At 39.5% G+C, this 23011-nt stretch overlaps 1 protein-coding gene across 1 annotated transcript in view; it reads right to left on the bottom strand.

Annotated features, from left to right (window-relative positions):
* dlgap2a (discs, large (Drosophila) homolog-associated protein 2a) overlaps positions 1–23011 on the bottom strand; it is a 159584-nt gene that overhangs the window by 131781 nt on the left and 4792 nt on the right. Inside the window, exons 3-4 of the mRNA XM_040138024.1 lie at positions 14482–14536; positions 13939–13986 (exon numbers count right to left, since the gene is read on the bottom strand). Of these exons, the coding sequence (XP_039993958.1) occupies positions 13939–13986; positions 14482–14536 (103 nt within the window). The remainder of the gene's footprint in view (positions 1–13938; positions 13987–14481; positions 14537–23011) is intronic.

The following is a 23011-nucleotide window of genomic DNA, read 5'->3' as shown; positions in this document are numbered from 1 at the left end:
AATCATTATCTTGACATTTAGTCTGTTCACTCTTAATGTCTGGGTCATAGATTATAAAACAGAAACACTTACAGTATGTGTAGGCTAAATATAATTTAACTTTCTTTAGTAGTGCAAAATTTTTAAGCAATTCAGTTCTTGAATCTACTGTGCTCAGAAGACATTACATAACATCAATGCTAAAGGAGAATGCCAAAACTATTTAGCTTTACAGGATAATGCTGCTGCTTGTCATAAAAGCAAAGATCTTTTCAACATTTTCCATGACTCAATAAGTATGTCCAAGCTTTTGAGACAGTGCCGAAAAAAAATAAAACCCAGAACTTTGGAGTTCTGCTTTTTTTTTTTTTTTTTACATATTAAAGAATTCATGACTGGGTTTAATGACTAAATCAGAGTTTACAATGATATTTTTTTCATTGTGTTTGCGCTATTTTAACCCTACACTTCCCTCTGTTTCTCTCCCTGCTCCTATTGTCACTTTCTCTTATACACACTGAAAAACACAATAAACTTTAACCCTGAGCAGTGAATCATCCTGATAAGCTGTGGAATGAGGTTGAAACTGGTTGTCTCTTATTATCTGTCAAGTTGGAGGTCTGACTCTTGCCGTAATTAGGCCGAGAGTCATTACAGAGACATTGAGCGTGTCACTGGCCAGTTATATCGTACATGGCTCTGCTCCACAGCTGAAACAGTTGGTCAATTAATTGATTAGCCAATTGAAAGAACATTTTATAATCAAAATACTACACAAGGAAAAACATGTCACACACAACCCACTCCCAGTGCAATCTTGATGAAGGCATTTGCAGAGGATTACACAAAAGAAGCAAAAATGTACAGCAATGTTGAATAAAAGAAGAAAACAGAAACGCTAGGTCATTCCAGAAATAACGATTCCCGCTGACAACTTGGAGCAACTGATGACACATCAAGTAAAATGCCATAAATTCTTTGAAATACACTCACAATAAAAACGTAAGTCAGTCATAAGTTCAAAGAGAGGTACAGCTGATGTCTTACTTTCCGTGTCCTTGAAAAGAATAGGGTGGTAGAGTATCTGTCCATGCACGTTTCTTATTAGTGAACTATCACCAGCAGCCAAAGGAATGTTAATAAAAAGTGCAAGAGATGACTTACATGCTGTTTTTCTGATTATTATTTTGAAGGATGAGCAGTGGAGGAAAGGCCTTGTCTGTCGGTCCCTCTAGGCATAAACATATTCAATTATATTCAACAAATAGTGTTTGGCTGGACTGGAGAGTTGAAAGAGCATGTGGTTTGGCTGCCTGGCGGAGATGGGTGGCCTGACGCACAAACCCAAAGAAAACCTTATGGTCAGAGAGATTAGATAGGCAAAAGAATCAACAGAGAGTGGCAAGTGCATATGGTATCATCTAGAGCAGAATATGGTCCAGACTAGTCTGAGAGTTCAAAGACAGATAAAAGTCATAGTGGCGAGTGGTTAGCCTAGGAATGCTAATGGCCACCCTAGCATTGCTAATGACAGCCAAGTCCGTTACATATCCATTGGGGCTGAGATAGAAATCTGAGTTAGTAGGCTCATGGAGTGAATAGCCTAGCTTGGCGAGAAGGTAGCTCACCTTGGAGAGTGACAATGAAGACATACCTCCATCCTCTCATATACCACCGTCTGCCTCTCAGTTACCAGCGATGGCTTATCATTGGCCAGATCAGTAGCTGGTTTTTGCAAGGATATAGCCTCCACCAACTTTTCAGTAGTCTTAATTGTGTCCCTTACCCTTCGTCATACATCAGTTCCTCAGTTCTATCTACTAAGAAGACTGGCAATGCGACCAGGGGTCAGAGCCACATGACACAGACAGATGTACTTAGTTTTCCGTGTGCGTGCAAAATCGTTTGTTTGCATTCTTTGTATTGAGTGAGCTGAGGCCAGCAGTTTTCAAGGCCAGCGCTGACTTCAATCATAATCTTGAAATTTAGTCTGTCAACTCTTAATGTCTGGGTCATAGAAACAGAACAGAAACACTTACAGTAAGTATAGGCTAAATATAATTTAACTTTCTTTAGTATTGCAAAATGTTTAAGCAATAATCTTAAAATCTAATTTAACCCTTTGAATGACTCTTTGACTCACAGCATCATAATGTTATTATTATTCTCATTAAATTGGCTTCAGAACTTTTTGCTTTAGTCTACCTCATCAAGTTAAATTCAGTTCTTTAATCTACTGTGTTCAGAAGACATTACGTACCATCACTGCTAAAGGAGAACGCCAAAACTACTTAGCTGACTTCAGGACATACAAAATATCATGATCAAATGGCAGTCACACAATGGACTTAATTAGGAAAAAATATTGTTTTTGTTGTGAAAACCCTGCAAATTACATTGTTCTAACAGATTCATTTACTGAAATAATTTTACTATGCAGAAAATTTTAACCCATCAGTAAAATAGAGCTGGAACAATTAGTCAATTATGTGATCAATCAGTCAACAGTAATAGGCAACTATTTTCATTATCGATTAATTTTGTGAATAATTTTTCAAGCAAAACAAGAGACATTTGCTTGTTCCAACCTCTTCAATTTTAAAAATCTTCTGTTTTTCTCTGTTTTATATCATTTTAAATTGAATATCTTTGGGTTTTTAGCCTGTCGGCTGGACAAAAAAAAGAGGTCTGAAGATGTCACCGTGGGCTCTGGGAAATTGTGATGGGTATTTTATAGACAAAACAATGTACTGATTAAGAACAAGAAAATAACTGGCAGATTGATATAATAATAAAAATGATTGTTAGTTGCAGCCTGAAATTTTCATGTCTTTGTTCTTCAGTGCACACCAGAGAAACAAAGTCATAACAAAGCATGTTTTTGGTATTTGACTTCCTGCCTTGTTCTTGTTTTGGCTGTGATCCTGGTTAATCAAATCATAGCTAGCCTCCCCAGACAGCTGGTTGCTGGCCCGCCGGCTAAAGCCACTCCACAGATAATGTCACTTCCTGTGAAAACAAACTGATTCTGTTACCAGAAATGGTCACTGTTATCCATCACAGCATTATCACAAAAAAACCCCACTAAATCTGAACTGTCGTAAGTACTACAAAGACTCTGTCAGGCAGAGAAAATGTTTCTTTTAGTAAGAAGTGATAGTGTGAGTTATCACCTCCCTCTGAGTACCTGATCGTCTGGCAGTGCAAACAGTAAGACAAATGTTTGCATTGAAATTGGCCTCTGCAAGCTTTATATTTTTCTTATTTTTATACAGCAATGGTAGTGGACATGTCTGAGTGTGTGTGTGTGTGTGTCTGTGTGTGTGTGCGTGTGCGCGCGTGTCAGCAAAGAGAACCACACGGTGATAAATGTGAAGAGACAAGGCAAACAAGAAGTGCTGTGCATAAAAGTGATAAAGACATGCAACTGTGTGCCTGCAGCATGTTCAGACAAACAGGTGGAGCTCAGTTAGGCTTCCCTTGTCTGGTGTTGGGGAGCTCCAGGCTACCAAATGAGTACCTTCTATTCGGCATAGCCACTGCGCTAATAATGAGGGGTGAAATAAATGGTGCCACTTTAAAAACTCTCTATGTCAGGCTAATAGTTGAGTTTTGTTGGCTCCAGCTTTCTAGGCTAGAGGTTACTCTGTGCTCTGAAGAGGAGGTTCATGAGGTTGATGTCACTGTGGCAATTATACCATACAGTGGCATGAAAAAGTTTGGGCACCCCTGGTCAAAATTTCTGTTACTGTGAGTAGTTAAGCGAGTAAAAGATGACCTTATTTCCGAAAGGCCTGAAGTTTAGAACGAAACGTTTCTTTAACATTTTAAGGAAGATTACTTTTTTAATGCCATCTGTTACCGTTTCAAAACCTTCAGCTTGTGCCTCCTGAGGTCGTCCATTGTGGATTTTTGAGGTGTGTTTAGTATCATTATCCTGTTGTAGAAGCCATCCTCTTTTCATCTTCAGCATTTTTATAGACGGTGCGATATTTGCTCCCAGAATTTGCTGGTATTTAATTGAATTCATTCTTCCCTCTACCAGTGAAATGTTCCCCATGCCACTGGCTGCAAAACACACCCAAAGCATGATCAATCCATCCGCGTGCAAAAAAGTTGGAGAGGTGTTCTTTTCATGAAATTCTGCACCCTCTTTTTCTCCAAACATACCTTTGATCATTGTGGCCAAAAAGTTCTATTTTAACTTTCATAAGTCCGCAGGACTTGTTTCCAAAATGTATCAGGCTTGTTTAGATGTTCCTTTAGAAACATCTTTTGCACTCAAACAGGGGTTTTAATTTGCCTTGCCAGCAATCCTACCAGCAGTTCTCTCTGAAAGTTTTCTTGGTCTTCCGGACCTCAACTTGACCTCCACCATTCCTGTTAACTGCCATTTCTTAATCACATTATGAACTGAGGCACCTTCTTATAGCTTTCTGCTTTGTGGGCATCAATTATTTTAATTTTCAGAGTGCTAGGCAGCTGCTTAGAGGGGCCCATGGCTGCTGATTCTTTAGACAAGGTTTGAGGAGTCAGAGTATTTATAAAGCTTTGGAATTTGCATCACATGGCCTTTCCTAACGATGACTGTGAACAAGTCATTGTCTTAACAAGCTAATTAAGGTCTGAGACCTCGTTAGAAGAAGTTATCTGAGAGCTCAGATCTCTTGGGGTGCCCAAACTTTTGTATAGTGCTCCTTTCCTTTTTTCACTCTAAAATTGTACAAAAAAAAAAAATAGTACACTGCTTGAAATGTTGAAAAGAATATTTCATCTTTAACTTTATTTTTGGTTTGTTTTAAAGTGTGTGGAATTCAGAGGCTCTTAAAAAAATAAATAAATAGTATACGAGTAATGTAAATGTAATTTTCATCATTAATATAATTACATGTGATCTAGCAAATAATGAATTCTGATTAAATGAGTTATCATGCTTTCCATAGTATCGTTAGTGTGCCAAAAAAGAGCCACATAGATTGCTGCATCATAATGCACTAAACCAATATTTAGCTTTTATTTCCTTCATAGAGTCGATACTTTTTGAAAAATATTATTGTTACATAAAAAATTTTAATACCATTTCCAATGTAAACAATGCACCTGTAAACATTAAATAATGTTTTACCACAAAGAGCACTGTTCTTTACTGAGTTCTCTTCGACTGACAATCAGTTCTATTGTCTTTTTAGGATAATTATCTGAAAAAAAAAAAAATCTGTAAACAGCTGAATGATTTTTCTACCTGAAAATGCAGAGGAGTTGAGGGACTTTTTTCAGCCCTGAGGAGGGACTGCAGTCTTCCTCACAAGCTGCCTTCTGCCCCAACAGCCTCCACCATGAAGAAAGGACAGCTCAAATGTAGCCTAAAAGAGGCAAATTCTGGTGCCTCACCACTGCTTCTAAAGCTTAAATGCTGTGAGAACACGATTATAACCGTAGGCAATTCAAATGAGCATTTTAACATTTTTATCATTTTGCTCTGAAACTGTAAAACGGAGGGGGGGGGTAGGATTCCCTGCAGTGGAAATTACACCCTTACAACTAACAGATAGGAAATGTGAACACTTTAGTCTAGATATGCACACAGTGCTTCAAAATGCCAAAATCGCTACCGATAGAAAATGAATATACAGTCACATCTGTAGTCCACTGGTCAACTGTGGAAAGAATTGCAATGAGGGTGAAACATAGAGGTGTGATACCCAGACAGAAGAGTGTCCTTGAAAAAAGACAGAGGTGATACATTCTCTATTCTCATTATCGGCTGCTAAATAGACCTTAATAATCAGCTACTGTATGCTATGTGTCACACACGCACATACACATGCATGCTCATATATAGACTGAGCAAATATATCCCGCACTTCCATGTTCAAGTTCTTGCTGCAGTCTGCTTTTTTGTGTTTACTGAGGTACCAAAGGGGGATCACATAAAAGCCCAAGACTCAATGACAAGTTTTTTTTTTTTTACTTAAAAGTAATGTCTCCAGCTTCTTTGTGTTGACATAAACCATTTCTGACATGTACAATAGTTTTGGATGACACTATACACAGACAAACTGTGAAGCAAAGTCTGAGGTGAGTTTCAACAGAAAGTCTGGCACTTGAGACCATTAGAGCATAGCTGACAGCTTGCTATTTCTCACTATCACGGTCACACACACACACACTCACGGATGCACACACACACCCAAGCACAAATACTGGCCGACTTTGTTTGGACTATCTAGCTGGTCAACGATTCTATAGATTTCAGATGAATCATCTTCTACAATCACCCCTCTCTGTCACCTTACAACCCCAATTTTATCTAGCTATTCCATGGAGGCAACCAGTATTAACATGCAGGTGCTGGGCTGCAGCTACCCCCGCAATTTCAGTTTTTGCATGATGTCTGCTGGACTGGTGCAAAACAAGACAAAGCAAAAAAGAAGCTGAACTCCCAGGGGCTTCTCGTGTTTCACAAAACTTTCAGTAAATTGAAAGAGAAAAGTCTGACCAGAGAAGCAAAGAAGGCAAAAAAAAAAAAAAAAAGACTACTCACATCTTATTTGCAACAACAAGTGGTAAGGTTTTAATGAAATGGGTTCTTCATGTCATGAGCTATAACTGGCATGACCTACAAGCTGCCATGTCAGGCTGCAACAAACAATTATATTGAGACTGAACTTTCACTCTTGACTTTGGAAGAATAGATGACAAAGCAGTTTCATCACAAGTTCCATTTAGTGACTGTTCTGGAGCTTTCAATTGCATAAAAAGATCTTCCTCAACAGATGGCATTTTTTCCACGTATACTTAGTTAAGCTTGTCCTTAGATGAGATTGAAAGTTAATTTTTAACCTTGGAAACAGTAGTTGACATATCCTGAATTATATGATATGGCGGGAAATTCCTGAAGAGCTACTTAATGGACCTTTGGTACTTGATTTTACATCAACAATTTCCAGTCTCATATCTATAAAATGTTGAAAGTAAAGATATACATCCATCAAAAATAATGACAACCAAACCTTTCTTACCTTGAAACAAGCAACAATCAAAAAAATCCAACAGTACAGGTAATTTATTTCTACCAAATTGAAAAAATAAAACACTTTAACATTTCAGATGCTGTTACTTGTAAGTTTTTTTTTGGTATTTTACTTAATGGCTGATATGATAATTAAAGCTGATTATTTTTAACTGATTAATTGACTACAGTAATCATTTCAGCACTTCTACTTTGCATTTCAGCCATGTGAGCATTTAGAGATGTTACAACTACAACCTTTAACAACAAAAGCTGTCTTTCCCAAGTATCTGTATCTCACTTATTAGAAGCCCCATCATTCTTTATGTGTTTCTATCTCTCTTTCCTTTACTATTCTGTTTCAGCACACATGGAATTGAGATGTCCATTCCTCCTCCCTCCTACAGAGTGATCATTCTTAATGCAGGATTAAAGCTACACTTCTGAGTGTCTGGATGGAGTCCATAGCTCTTCAGGATGAGCACAAAATGGACTGCCATTAGTAGAGACATATAGTATAGGCTGTGAACTCATTGTCTGCTGATAAGTGCACCATCAGAAAGTGTGTATACGCGTGTGTGTGTGTGTGTGTGTGTGTGTGTGTGTGTGTGTGTGTGTGTGTGTGTGTGTGTGTGTGTGTGTGTGTGTGTGTGTGTGTGTGTGTGTGATTGCTGCTGAAGTAAGGAGAGAAGGAGAGAGGATGCAAACAGAATTAAAGAGAATTAAAGGTCTGTCAACACAGCAACAAAAACTGAACCAACTCCCATTTCTTTCACTTCCTGCCACCGCTATTTAACTATTAATGAGCAGCTTGGAACAGAGTGACTCAGTGTTAAATCAAAGCTTACTCCCAGCTCGCTCATTATGTAAGGGACAAGCTGAGACAGACCATCCACAGAGACCAGCTGTTCTCCAGTTAGACACTATGTAGTTCAATGACAGGGCTCTCTACAGAGAAACAAAGCACACACTCACAAATATGTCCATGGGCTGGTAAGGGTGCAGCACACTCACCTAGAAATAGAAAAAAAAATGAATAGAAGTGTGAATTTTAATTAAGATTCACAGTCATCAATACACATTGAGAAATTCGCCAAAAGCTAGGAGAGCATTCCTGTGGATTCCCAGTATTATAGCTGAATTAGGTTTTGGCCCCACAGTGGGTTTCAAACTGTGCCGTCATAAATCTACGGAGCCCTCTGACAGGTCAAACCATTTTCTGACCCTGACCAATCACACCTTTCAACTGCCCTTGAATCCTACCCTCGCCCAAGCAAAGTGCAGCTGCTCTGCTGATAAATCAGGCCTTACATCTGCATTCTATCTGCCAGGGCTAACCTACAAAGGCCAGCCCATCTAGTTCGATAGGCAGTTTCATCTGAATGCCATTGCCAACTCAGTTGTACAGTCAACATCACTGTTTATTTGGTTGCACTTACATTACAGATAGCGATTAATTAGCAGCCCCTGTGGTATGAGAAATGTCTCCATGTATAAATAATTTTCCTCGTCTGGCAAGTTGTGTCTGGCAATTCTACAGTGTCATCAGGTGGGCATCCTCTCTGCAACTGGTGTTTTGTTAAGTTTGGGTCCCAGAAGCACCTCCCAATTTACCTGTATCCAGAAACTAAACACAGCCCTCAGAAGGAACTTATCTACACTTCCATCTATGGCTAGCATCATCATCAACATCATCACAGCTAACAACAATTTAGCTAAAAACAACTTTTAGCCAACATGTTAGGCCGCAGTAACTATCCATCGCTGGAATGCAGCCTAGCCCACCAAACAAACTCTCTATAAGGACACCAGCTACACTATTGGTTAACAACGTGATAGCTCGCAACAACCAGCTGAGAGCATGATGAGCTACCTGGCATGTTGCCATCACTGGCAGGAAGTGGCCTCACCCACCAACAAAGCAAACATCAACCACCAACATGCTAGTTACCAGTAATGAACTAACAATCCAGCAGTAGCAGCATGCAACCAAAGATTCCACAGGTGAGACCATCATAGTTATCACAGAATTTTCACTGTCGCTGACTATTGCATTCCAACATCTGTAGCGATACACATACAAATAAACAGCAGCGAAAGTGGTAACTCAAACCCTGACATACGAACATTGTACTTGCCTAACAGCTCATCTCGACTCAAATTCCGTTTTTTCAAAATGTCTACAGGCACTGTACAATGAATATTCAGCTAAGCTGCACCTTGACCAGCATGTAATATTTTACAGAGCTCTGATACCGCGTGGGAGATGTATCGCTAAGTTTCCCTCTCATCCATTATGCTTCTGTGTCATATTTGTTTACGGTCAATTTGGTGCCACAGCAGTCGGGGTGCACAGAGACAGAGGCCTGGAGAAAGAGGCCATGTTTCCGAGCTACCCACTCTCGTAACAGTTCACTGGGTACGCCTTGGCGGAGCTGGAGGGAGTGCAGAGGAGGAGAGAAGAGGGAGGCGAGTGTCGAGGGTGCAGACTAACAGCAGAAAGTAGGGAAGGCTGAGGAGGACAGATAGTGCAGGACTCATTATCAACTACAGCAGTCGAGAGTTTAGAAGACACGAGGAGAGCTCCTGAGGGCTGCCAGCACACACACATAGACAGACACACACACACACACACACACATATCCACTCTTTCCCCTCACTTTACTCAATGAGCCCTCATTCATTCTCTCATCTTTCTGCTTTTTTTCACCATCATCGTTCACTTTCTCTTGCAAATACAGTCCATAAGTATTATTTATGCTTTGAATCTTTTTACTGAAGTCTATCTGTTTCTCTCTGGGTGTCTCTTGTGGTGAGTGGGTATGAAGAGCATACAGAGATGGCATCAGGGCCTCTAAGAACTATCAGAAAGAGACAGGCTCTCCCTGGTTGTCTCGCTTTGCTATAGATTGATATCAAGGGTACTGGAGGACACGTCGTGTATGTGTTCACTGAACGACTGAGTGCGTGTGTGTCTACGTACAATGTGTATGTGAACACATTCACTAAAAGGAGGCTGGACACACTCAGTGGGAAAGTGACAGCTCACCCGTTAATTACGCAAGCTAATAGAGCAGCTGCTGATTTCCTCCCCTGTCAGTGAGATTCATAGCGGGACGGGGAGACTCAGGCGGGACGTGAACCATTAAGGTGGACGTGCTGTGGTTCTGGGCAGAGGCTAAGTAAGGTAAAAAGAAGCGCCATTGACACGCAGCTGTGACTGGATGAGGACATAACAGAAACTTTTCATACCGGGGACTCAAGGAGTATTGATGACGCTCTTAAGAAGTTGAGAACTTCCCCAACTTGAACTGGTATGTTGTTCTTATGAGGACCTTAAAGCATAATTCCCAAATACTTTGTTGATTTTCATCTCATAAAAATCTTCTCTTGCTTTCTAACTAAGGTCCTCTCTGTATCCTCTGAGTCCTCCTGGCCAGCTTGTTTCCATGGCAACGTGTCCTCAGACAAACCCTTCCACTTTAAGTTGACACAAAATACACAACAAGGATGGTAAGTTAGCTAATTAAAGTGTAACCCAACAACTACTATACCAGCGTTCGAGCCAGCAAGCTACATTTTAATGATGGAGAATCTTGACTGTCTGCTTGTTTGGTTTATTCTGTTAATTTATTATTTATTAATTATTATCTATTACTGCTTTTTTACACTATCCAAATGTCACTATGACATGATGCTAACACTCTCATATTGCTGATGATATTTTATGCTCTCCGATCTCATTTATTTGATCCTTAGGAAAAATAAACAATACTGACAATAAAATTTTGAAATGCTATGCGATTGTGCACTAATGTTAGCAATCAATTAAATATTTTCATTACCATTTTTAAAAAAAAGAATTGAGGTTTATGCTTGTTGCTGTTTTTTTTTTAAATTAAAAGTAACCATGACATTAATTGTTGTCATTTTTGTCATGCCTGAATTCAGGTCTTTGCATAAACACTGAAATATGCTTTAGACTAAAGAGACCACATGAAAAGAATTCGAGCACCTCTTTAAGTATGTCTTGTACTTTCATACTATACAGCAAATTCACATGCATCAAATGCCATGATGAAAAATACTTGAACTTTTTGCTTTTCACATCCAAAACAGAAGCAAACCTCAAGCACAGCAAATCATGCAAGAAGAAGAACATTATATCTAACTAATCTCCTCTTAACTAATATCAGTGACATTCTCCTATAATAGTGAAAAATGAAAGATAAACAATAACACTAGGTACAATTACCTCCATATAGAGAATAACACATGGGAATCGTAAATTGAGGCAATGGGTAATAGGAATGTGCTTGTGCTTCTGTGTGTGTGATACTGTTAGAGACTGTGAGACTCAGGGGAGACAAAATCGATGAGGATATGAGGCCATGAATGCCAAAAAGAAGTGTCCAAATCCTGAAAGGGATGATAGAAGGGTTTCCCAGAATGCAACAGTCAGCGTGTCTCTTTACAGTACCCCTGTGCTGAAGGTATAACAACATAAGCAATGTCAGAGACTGTACATCTAAAACTACTTGCTCTCTGTAAGAAGTCCTCCCTGCTACTCATTCAGTGGATGCGAGCTTGTACTCTGTATCATAATGTTCCATTCAATCCTAACGTCAAATATGAGGTTGAAGTGAATTTCACCAGCGGAAATAACTAGTTACAGAATTTTTTTTTTAATGTTAGAGCAGGAGAGTGACTCTGAGCTGGCGATAGGATGAGATGATAATAGGATGCCAGAAATTCAACATGGAGATGAAAAATGGCAACAAAATGGTGAAATATTCATGCACTAATTAAGGTCTATAAATAGGAATGGTCTGTGAATTTGTGGCATAGAAACGCTGAGTGCTCATCAGCACAAAGGGTTCCGCTTACGGAGTACATTAGGAGCAGAGGGACACACTGATAACAGAGAGAGAGTGTAAGATTACGATAAGCCTCATCCCTCCAGTTTCTATGCAAGAGCTTTCGAATCAGAGAAACAGAAGGAAGAGAGCATATGAGGGAAGTGGTTCTGAGGAGGAGATGGCTTTGTAGGTGCTTGGAAACTGACCACGAGAGGGCGCCCCTCGCTCATTAGAGTACAGTAGAGCGGAGCACATGCACACAGACATGGACACACACACACACACACACACAATGTACTGGCTTAATTGTATTCAGGAGCAGGAGATACCAGTCTTTTCACAGCCGTTACATTGAAAGTCTCCTCTAATCTTACTTGCTCTTTGTCATTTTCCAGATATTCCACCCATCTTGCTCTTCCCTCTCCGACCTCAAGCCCTACAGTAAATGTTTCAATTCTTGTAACGCCTTACGCAGACTCAAGTGTGACTCAACACTACTGTACTCTCTAATGAGTATCCTCATCCAATGCCAGTGTTAATTTGTGCCATCTGTTTAACATGTGCAAATACAACCACGCTACACTCCCTACTATCCATCAGTGGAAAAAAGTAAAGCTTATTAAGAATGGACACAATGCACCTACTGACACCACGAGCTGTGTTGCCATGAGAACAGGATGCCAAAGTAGACATTATAAATACAGAAACTGCTGGGGGCACTGAGGTTGTTCAAAGCTCTTGTATTTGAGATGGAACTTGTGGCTGAATGATGGTGTATGAAATTTGGTGGAAATAGTTTGACAAAATCAGAGGTTTCGTGACGCACCGCTGATGAGTAGGCTTTTCTAGAGAAGTCCCCTGTACTATGTCTTCTTGACAGCACAATACATCAGAATAAAGATATTGTCAGAGCGATGTTTTTCAAGATGAAATGGAATATGTAAGCGATGGCAGTCAAACTGGTGTGGCTGTCAAGTTAATATTCACATGCAGAGAATGTAGCCTACATACTAATGTGTGTAGATACAAACGTCATGAACTAAATAAACGGCCAACTCCCTCTCCCAGAATCTTGTCTGCTAATATCACCCTGGAAAAGTTTCAGCACTTCAGACATCCATATTCATAAGGTTATTATAAGGTTATTTTAATAAGTGTCCAGTCTGTCAGAACACCTTGTTCTAAGTCCAGTTGAGACGTGCACCCCTGGGTACTCCATATTCATGCAGCCATTGCCAGCCACTTCAGCTAAACACACAACAACTCATCTTGCTGAGAAAGGTAAGTCTTGTAAAGTAATCACCAAAAACTTGAGCTAACATTTATAAAGCTCCTCACAGACTTTTCTCTAAATGATTGAATTTGCCTGGCATAAAAAAGGGGATTGTTCCACAACAGCAAACCACACCCATCTGGCAGCTCTTTGAATGGAGAGAGGAATTGAGTGGATTGGATTAAAATTTTGCCCAGGACTGGCTTACAGAACTTTTATGCTGAAAATAACATTAAAATTGCTGATTTAAAGGTTTGTCAAGTTCCTTATCTGCTTAAGTGCAGATAATCTTGCCTATATGCTCCATCAAACATTAATTTCACGCTGTGAGATGCCTCACAGTTATCAGTTAGAACTGGGAGTTCCAACCTCCAACACCTAAAATTCATGACACATTTCCAAGTCTCTTTTTATCACCAAGGTTGCTGTGCCCTTGCTGTTCTCTTCAGAATGTCTCACACCTGGGAAGGGTGTACAGTTAACTTTCTCACCATGCATCGGAAAAACTGTTTAAGGTAGACATTGGTCTTGCACTGTTTGTAGAACAAAGTGCATAACAGCGGACTAATTTCACCACAGACAACAAATATTTTTAAGATGACAAAATGGCCATGATTCTGACAAATGAGCGGAGCACTGCGTAGCCAATACGTGTTGGAGCAGAGTTAGTGACGTTTTGTTGGTGGGATGGATGGTGTGGGAGCCCATGTGCATGCAGTCTCATTGCAGTCGAGAGGTTGGAGAGGTTGAGTCGCCAAAAGTAAACGCACAGAGAGGCAGAAGAAGTCATTACTGTGAAGACTGCAGCCAGGTACCTGAGTATATCTCCCTGCTCTTCAATTTCATCAGCAACCTCTTCACACCTGCAACGATGTGAAGAAGCCTGTCATCATCACAAGTTTGCAAACACCTGCCCCGAAATTTTTCCCTCCCTCTGACATGTAAGTGGAGAAAGTTTAGGACACACAGAGAACCCCATATGATTTTAGGGTCTTTTGCAACATGTTAATTTTGCAAAAGATAACATTATGTGCCAGAAACTAAGAGTAACAAGTGTATTGTAAGAATCACAATGACAAAAAGGTCAGTCTATGGCCAAATAGGAATGAAGGGGTCACTTTATATCAAAACTGTGTGGAAAACAGTCAGTAAGAATGCATATAGCCAGCAGACGAGGTATGACATACAGAGCACACACAAAAACAGGTAGACAGACAAATATGGCCCACCCACTCAGCATCCAGTACCCAGCATGACCACCCACTCATTACCCCCACTGACGGGCTCTCACCTTCTGTCTCAGCACTGTGTGTGACTGGTGTATTAAATGGAGAGGGGGGCATCTGTTTGATCCTTACCTGTGTTCCTGTCTGGTAAGATACAGCAATGCTTCTGCAGTATGCCTGGCAACACCTTCCAAGAAACAACAAAGGGGTGGGGAGAAGAGAGGGGTGGGAGAGTGAAAAACATTAATATCACAGCAGCTCAAAGCAGATAAACAAGGTGGAGAAACACTGAGCCATGCTGTGACCCACAATTACGGAGCAGCAACAGACACCTATTTCTCAAACCATTTGCATCAAAAGAAGGAGCTCTCATATTTATCTGAGACCTTTCTTCTGCAACATGATCTGAGTAGCAGAGCACTAAATGATGTTCCCGGTGTAAATGTGTATGTGGAGGGTTAATTTCTGACTTTATCCCAGATTCAGTCTTCAAACAGAAGAAAGGTTAAATGGTGTGTGAAGGAAAATATGATACCCAAACAATCCATTGGGAAAGAGGAGCAAAGAAATAAAGTATTGCTCGACTGAGGTGGAGGAAAGGATGGCAATCTAATCGGTCATTCTGATGGGGTCATGTCAAACGGCAAATTTTAAAAGCTTTCTCTGCTGAATCAGCATCATAACTATGCCAGGCAGTTGTAGCAGCAAATACAACAGCCAATTATTGCACTACTCACAAGCGTGAGGTGATGATACTAATCAATAATGCACGCTTACAATCTATTCTGTCAAGAGTTGTCCATCCAAAGTTATATATCTTAGCTGTTAATATTTTGCTATTGTCAGTCTGTCTTCTGTAAGTGAACAGTTTATGTCTTGTTCTTGGGAAACACTGCAGAACCATTTTTCTGCAGAATCAAAACAAAGTACCCTGTTTTAAAGTCTTTCTATGATATGACTTTTCTTAAGCTGTGCTGTGACACTGAATGCAATTATTGGTGTTCAAAAGGCACAAATGTGCATGATTTCCGCCAGAAAGAAACCCAGGGAACCAAAACAAGGAAGACGATGCGGAGGCAGCACAGCAGGTAATATCAATGTCTCTTTGTCCTTCCATATGACTGACAGGATCTTTGTTTTCCAAAATGAGTTTCAGAATATAGACAGACCTCTTCTTCTCTCTCCCTCTCTCTCTCTTAAAATTCCTTTACATGTACACTTGCACCTCATCTCAAGCTCCTCTGTCTCTCTGAGTTATTTTACTCCTCTTTGGAACTGAACAAGACCAATCAGATAAGTGTCCCCTTTTAATTAAAGAGAGGAGCATGTATAAAGGTACCTATTGAAAAGAGAAAGAAGACCAGATATAAAAAATGGAAATGAACCCTAATGTCTTGTCTCTTGGGACATTCAATTAGCTATCAACCCACTACATCATTCATACAGGATGAGGGCATTAAGCACACTGACTACTGTCATCGAGGCTCTCTTTATACTTTACCAGCAGCACAGCAAGAGGAGAGATAATCCTGTCATAACATAAACACTTTAGTTTGTGCCAATAAATTTGTCATTAGAATTCAGTCAGGTCTGACCCTCAAACTCACTTTGAATTTAGTTTTAAGGGAGATGTTTTTCTTTCTTTTTTACTTCTATTTAAAACACTAGATATCTTGTTAGAGTCACCAAACTCTCTTAACTGGCCGATCTTGTTATAAATCACTCATTTCAATCTGATGAATGTCACCTGTTGAAGAGAAGGTGCACATTCGTGAGATTTCATTGTTAGCATAATCAATAACCCCTAAAACTGCCATATAAGGTTGTCTGTTCTGTACCATGTGTGAGTTTTATTCGCAAAGATGTTACTACAGAGTAAAAAAAACAGACTTTCACACTGCAGAGCTTGTAGTCTAGCTTTCGGAAATCATCAGATGAAAAGAAAACAAGTTCTGCAGTAGCAGTAGTGATATTAGAGGACACAGACATAGCGAGGGAATGGTTTGATATAAAGTTAGATGCTGCATAAAAAAAGGCCTCTCTAAAGCAAAGCACTCCATGATTAATATGGGAGGACAATCAGTGAGATATTAGACTAGAGAATATTACATCCTATAGTAGTGATGAAGTGATGTTGCACCGACGTATTATCCTCTGTTGCAACAGAGGAGGATAATACCCATATGACCAAAGCCATTGTTACCGTAGCGTGTTCCAGCCCAACGGCCTAGGCTCATGCACTCTAACTGACAATTTATATTAAACAGTTTAAAACACGCGGTAAATTCAATTTTACCGCGTGTCTTCATCTACTTCTGATCAATTCCAGTCTCCACCAGCCAACCTCTCCTGCAAGCCACACTAGCTTCCCCCCTGTTGTTGAGAAGATCTACTATTACCTCCTTAGGTACAGTATATGCAACCCTACACCAACTCACCAGTCCTTATCCACAACAATAGGGAATAGTCCCAGAAAGTGCTGCTGTGGAGAGGATACTTTTTGACTGCTATCTTATCAAGCCACTGTACAACCACTTTCAACATCAAAGTCACTCTACTGTAATGCTGCCTTTACATGTTGTGATCAGTGAAAGACCAAATACGGTGTTATCAACCCGCACAGCAGCCCTTTACAAATCTGATATCTATTCCCTGTCAGCCACCAACTGTCTTAGGCCCTGTAACGAGTTCAATAAAAGTAGCTCTGCTAAATGATAGATCTCTAGCTATCTGACTAGATTTTATGCTTTTGACTGAAACCCGGTTAGACATGAATAGCAATGCGACTCTTCTCAAGGCATGTCCACCAAAGCACAACTCCTATCAGTCAGTGAGACGGGAAAAGAGAGGGGGAGGAGTCACCATCATTTACTCAAAACAGTTTAGCTGTACAAAGGTAGACCTTGGTAAATTTCATCTTTTGAATATCTTGCCTTTATGCTCAAGGCAGAACAAGCAGTACTCACTCTAACAATATATAGGCCTCCAAAACAGTTATCTCTATCTCTCGCAGAGTTCTTCCAGTTGGCCGCTCTTAAATAAATGGAGATTTTAACATTCATATTAACAACAGCGCTGACTCTAAGTCTATGGAATTAATGAATCTACTTGAAAGCCCTGAGCATGTCACAGAGGCCACCCATCAGCATGTCAAGATCTTCGATTTAGTTGTTTCAAAAGGGTTAGCGGTTGGTGTTTCAGTGTCTCATAGCCCTGTCTCTGATCATTATTGTGTGTTTTTTAACAGTGTCCTGTCCGTAGTTATGATCACAGATGAGTGTTTGGTTCAGAAATTATTCTTAGATGCTGTAGCAGAACTTGCGTTCTCTGAGCCTGTGATTTCTTTTGATCCATTTGCTGTCAACTGCTCACTAGAGGGAAATGGTTATGGCTTTCAATAACAATTTAACTAGCAGACTGAACAAAGCTGCCCCACTCAAGGCTAAAAAGAAGTCATACAATCAAACATCTCCATGGATAGACACCACTATCCATGATTTTAAGAGGTCATGTAGAGCAGCGGCACATGTCGGGAGGTTCAGGGTAGCATTTACAAAGAATACATACTGTAGTCACCTGTAAGAAGACTGTATGCATTGCCAGACAGGTTTACTTTTCTAAGATCATTACAGAAAACAAAAATAATTCTAAAAGAGACTGTTAAATCTTGCCCCTGACCCTGACCTTCTAAGCCAAGCCTCTGCCCATAAATGTGAGGAATTTGCAACTTTCTTTAAACAATAAAATCACAACCATCAGAGCTGGAATTGCTAAAACTGCCGGAAACCCCTGCAATCAACCTAATGAAAGGCAGGCAACAATGAGCAAATTCATCTGTATCTCAAACCGCAGACCTTTGTAAGGCTGTTAATCTAAACAAACCGTCATCCTGTTGTGTCGACCCAGTCCCTCCTCCAATCTTTAAGAGGGTTTTCAACAGTATCTCAAATTATGTCCTAAAAATTATTAACATATCCCTTGAAACTGGAGTTCCCTGAGGTCTTCAAAACTGCTGTCCTGATACTTGAAACAGTTGTTTTCCACCAGATAAACAACTTTCTAAATGAAAATAATATTCTAGAGAAATTACAATCAGGTTTCAGAGCTAATCATAGCACAGAAACTGCTCTCACCAAGATAGTTAGTGATCTGAGACTATGTGGTGATCGCAGCAAGGTTACAGTTCTGGTTCTCTTATATTTAAGTGCAGCATTTGACACAGTAGACCATGGACTTCTGCTAAACCGCCTTGAGAATTGGGTTGGCCTCTCCGAGATGTGTTCTAAACTGGCTCTGAACATAAACTACAGAAAGAAAATTTTATGTTCGTCTCGGGGACCATGTGTCAAAGAAAGATGATATAACCTCTGGTGTTGCACAAGGGAGCTAACTTACCCCTCTGTTGTTCTCATTATACATGCTTCCTCTAGGGGATATAATAAGGGAACACAATGTTAGCTTCCATAGCTCCACTTATTATACATACTATCTGTTGAGCTAAGTGATGTCGATGCCGTAAGCTCCCTCACTGCCTAACTGTTGGCAAATGGATGAATAATAATTTGCTAGAACTAAGTGAGGGTAAGACAGAAATTCTACAAAACTAAAAGGGGTGAACTAATTCAACAACTTGGTAATCTGAAACCCTGGATCAAACCAGAAATAAGAAGTCTGGGTGCTATTTTAGGCTATGACTTAAATTTGATGTCCCATATAAACAAAGTGACCGAGGTGGCATTCTTTCATCTCAAAAACATTGCCAAGGTACGGCCGTTCCTGACCCAGCAAGACGCTGAAAAATTAATTCATGCTTTCATCTCAAGTAGGCTACACTATTGCAATGCACTTTTTACTGCTCTCCCTAAAATCTCTATTGAGATTTTATCCAGAATTCTGCTGCTAGACTGCACACAAAAACAAAGAAAAGAGAAAACATCAATCCCGCCTTAGCTACACTGCATTGGCTCCTTGTATCTTTTAGAAATTATTTCAAAGTCTTTCTACTTGTACTGTATACAAAGCTCAGATTCCCTGTTGTTTTATGTTCCTTCCCTTAGACCCTTTACTGCTGGCTTTCTAGTTACCCAAAACCCCACCAAAAAGAACATTGAAGATGCAGCTGTTTTCAGCTGTGTGCCCAAACTGTGGAACAGCCTACCCGAAGATATTAGAGAGACAGGCTCTGTTGAAATCTTAAACTGCACTTAAAAATATATCTCTCTAACCTAGTGTTCTTCTAGCACCACCTATTACAATATGCATTATTCACATGGTGTTCCACATGCTGTTTTTAAATGTTCTTTTATGCCTTTTTTTCTTTATGCCTGTTTTATTAGTTGATTATGCGTCTAAATGTCTTTTTAGTCATTTTGAAATTATCTTTTGAACTCTCAAATGCTTGCCTTTACTTTAACACTAAGCACTTTTATCTTTCCCTGCTTACTTTTCATTTATTCTGTGTTTGCTGTGTTTTTTCATTTTTAAATGTAATGCACGTTGAGCTTCATGTTTTGTATGAAAGGTGCTATACAAATAAAGTTCACTTCACATAACTGTTTTACTATTTTAGCCAAAATACATGTGCACGGGCATATTGGTAGATACCTGAGCATTGGATTATGATGTTGAGCCACTGGTTCAGCAGTGATAATCCAGGAAGTGAAGGGCACAATTGTAGCCTATGTACAACTTGATGGCACAGAATGGCTGAGCCTGCACTTTAAGGTATAGGTTGCCGGTGAAAACCATGTATCTCCAAATTTAATGATTTTGAATTTTTCATAGTATGAAGTGTTCCTTTCTGGATTGAGAAAATTCTTAAGCAACATAAACCATGTAAAATCCAACTGAAACATATTATCTCATGAAAAGCTGATGTTTTTGAAATACATGGTTTTTAAAGGACAGAGTGGAATGGTAGCATGGTCTGGTCTTAAAAGCAGGGTTAAGTAGCGGCCCTAACAGAGATACAAGCTTAAACTAATATTAACAGGTCATCAAATGTACTGTATACCAAAGTTGCAACTGTGAAGAAAATCTGACTAAAAGTATTTTATTATTTATATTGTGTTTTATAGAATTTATTCAAATTTATTCAATATTTATCTGTTTAAAGGTGATATATGTACGTTTTCTCTGCTGCCAAACATGGTTTCTTGCCAGGAGCATGTGCTGGTGGTGATAGGGGTTGCTTGCCAAGAGCTTCAGTCATCGTTGTGTTTACAAGACAAGAGGTTAGAATACGTCCTCTAAGCAACGCTACTTCTTCAGGGTAGACTGGAGGCTACAGTGACTCGCTATCAGAAAGTGACAAGACGGGCGAGGGCTGGGGGCTAGCTGTTAGCATGCTAACTTCAGTGGAAGAAAAGAAGTGATAGAAATAATGATTATTAATATTGGCATTGCTTTCCACTGCTGGAGACAGTAGCGAGTAAAGGAATTAAGTTTGCTTTGCTGAACTTGCAACATTTCTTCTAGACTGGTAAGTAAACGACTAAGTTAAGGCTAACGCTGGTTATGCAGCAATAGCAGAACTCACATATAGCTCCCTTAAAAGTTTTTGCACAGAGTAAATTAATTATTTCATTATGATTTTACAGATTTCTTTTTTAAATGTGTGGCTATGTGCTATGAAAACTATGCTTATAATGGCTCTGATGACAACAAAACAATTGATTTTTAACTGTCTGAATGCATGCCCTGTCATCCAGGTTCTCTAACTAAATGCTACTCAGAAAATAAGTGGATAGGAAAGTGGGAGTGGTAGATACAAATAGATGGCTCTGCAGAGATGAGAGATACAATGATTGGTTTGTAATGACTCAAACAGCTGCATGATGTACAGTGATAATTGATGCTGGATAGCTGGCTGGCTCACAGAGCCTTGTACTGGAGGAGTGTGGAAAACAAACTGTCATGGACACTCTTCAGCTTTTCAGACGCACAGAGCTGTCACTTGCCTCACATTTTATGGTTTAAAAGGATTGGAGTCTGGATGCAAGGCGTCTAATTTCACATTCCAAAATGCATTACGCATCCATTTGTTTGTCTTTTTCAGCTTATTTCGGAATGAGCACAAGAGAGGATTTATGTCACCGTGTTTTAACGAGACAGATTAACAAGACACAGAAGGGCAAACCTGTGGACACATATAACTGGGATAAGTGGAAATACAAAAACTGTTGACAATCTGGCATGATATTTTGCTTGGTTTGGTATTTGTACAGATTTGTTTTCTCACAATATACACAGATTTGAATAGCAGGTTTATTTCGAATCACATTTTTTGCTTGGCTGATTTTGTGCCAAGACCAACTATTCATGTAATAAATAAAGCTCATTAATTATAATAACCCCTTAAAATCAGCAGTTTTATTTGACAGTTTTTCACTTTTTGTTGCGGTCAATGGAGATGCACCAAAAGAAAAAAAATACATCTCCAACGACAATCCAAAATAATAACCTTGGGACTAGAAGCCAAATCTTGTGAATGGGTCTTCAAACCCCACTGAGTGAGTGAATTAATAAAAAGCTCCATTTGGAGATGTTGTAGCAATTTACCATCATTCTCCTCCAATAGGACTGGTTGCCATTCTCTTGTTGCCCGAGGCTGTAAGAGAAAGGATTCTTTGGGGATATCATTAAACTCCCTGGAAGAAGATATTTCCAGTTATTCTCAACTCTCCATATTATCGCCCTGTTACATCTACATTTCTCATGGCATATGGTTTGGAAATGCACAAGATAATAGTACAGTATATAACAGTATTTTTGTCATAACGCTGGCTATAAAGATAGGAAAGTGCTGATTGAGGAATTATTTACTTGTTATTTTCACATATTTCAAGCATATTTGTTTGAGAGTTATGAGACCATTTGAAGATATGATATAACCCAATCAAAAATAAAATTGAGATAGCTGAACTTCTAGGCCAGAGTGGTGAGTAACATATGAAAATTCACTATTGCATCCATTTAAGTTAATTTTGTGGGTTTTTCTATGAAGGATCAGAAAAACAAGTTTTAGATGTTTTTATAGTTTCTTTGTTGGTTTAAATATAGATACATGTCTTGGACAAAGCAGGTATTGAGCCAGGTGGTTCTTTTCAAAGAGACACATTTTAGAGTGTAAGAGCACTCAAGACAGACAGACAGAGACTCTTGAGGCAGTAATGGAAGAGAGAAACAACCAAATTCATGCTCTCATAACTGAGATGAACAATCACACAGGCCAACTCAGGTGAGTCAGACACCATTTGAGTCAATGAAAAAACTTTTACTCTCTGATAACAGCTTTATGAAAACAACCCCAGATATAAAAAAAAATTGATTACTTTCCCCCCGAAAGTCAATTTGTCTGTGAGATTGTTTTACCTACTGTTTGACGGAGCCTGCCTCAAGAGACTAGAGAGTGAGGATCAGAAATAGCCTCTGTGATCTAACTTGTGCACAAGCTGATGCTCATAAAAGTAAAGTTACAACATCAAAAAGTACAAGTAAATGAGTCTTGGTTGTTGTTTAAGTTATAAAAATTCCCCCAATAGTGACCACTGTGCGCAGGAACCCTGTCAGCCTAGTTGCACTAGACTGGTGTAAATGCCTCCAAACAAGTCAGGCTCCAATGCACCAGCTTCATCCCGAGCCTCAGATCATATGAAGAGCC

This window comes from Xiphias gladius, chromosome 10 (genome assembly GCF_016859285.1).
Source record: "Xiphias gladius isolate SHS-SW01 ecotype Sanya breed wild chromosome 10, ASM1685928v1, whole genome shotgun sequence".
Classification (NCBI taxonomy): Eukaryota; Metazoa; Chordata; class Actinopteri; order Istiophoriformes; family Xiphiidae; genus Xiphias; species Xiphias gladius.
This window is presented reverse-complemented; position numbering and strand designations above follow the sequence as displayed.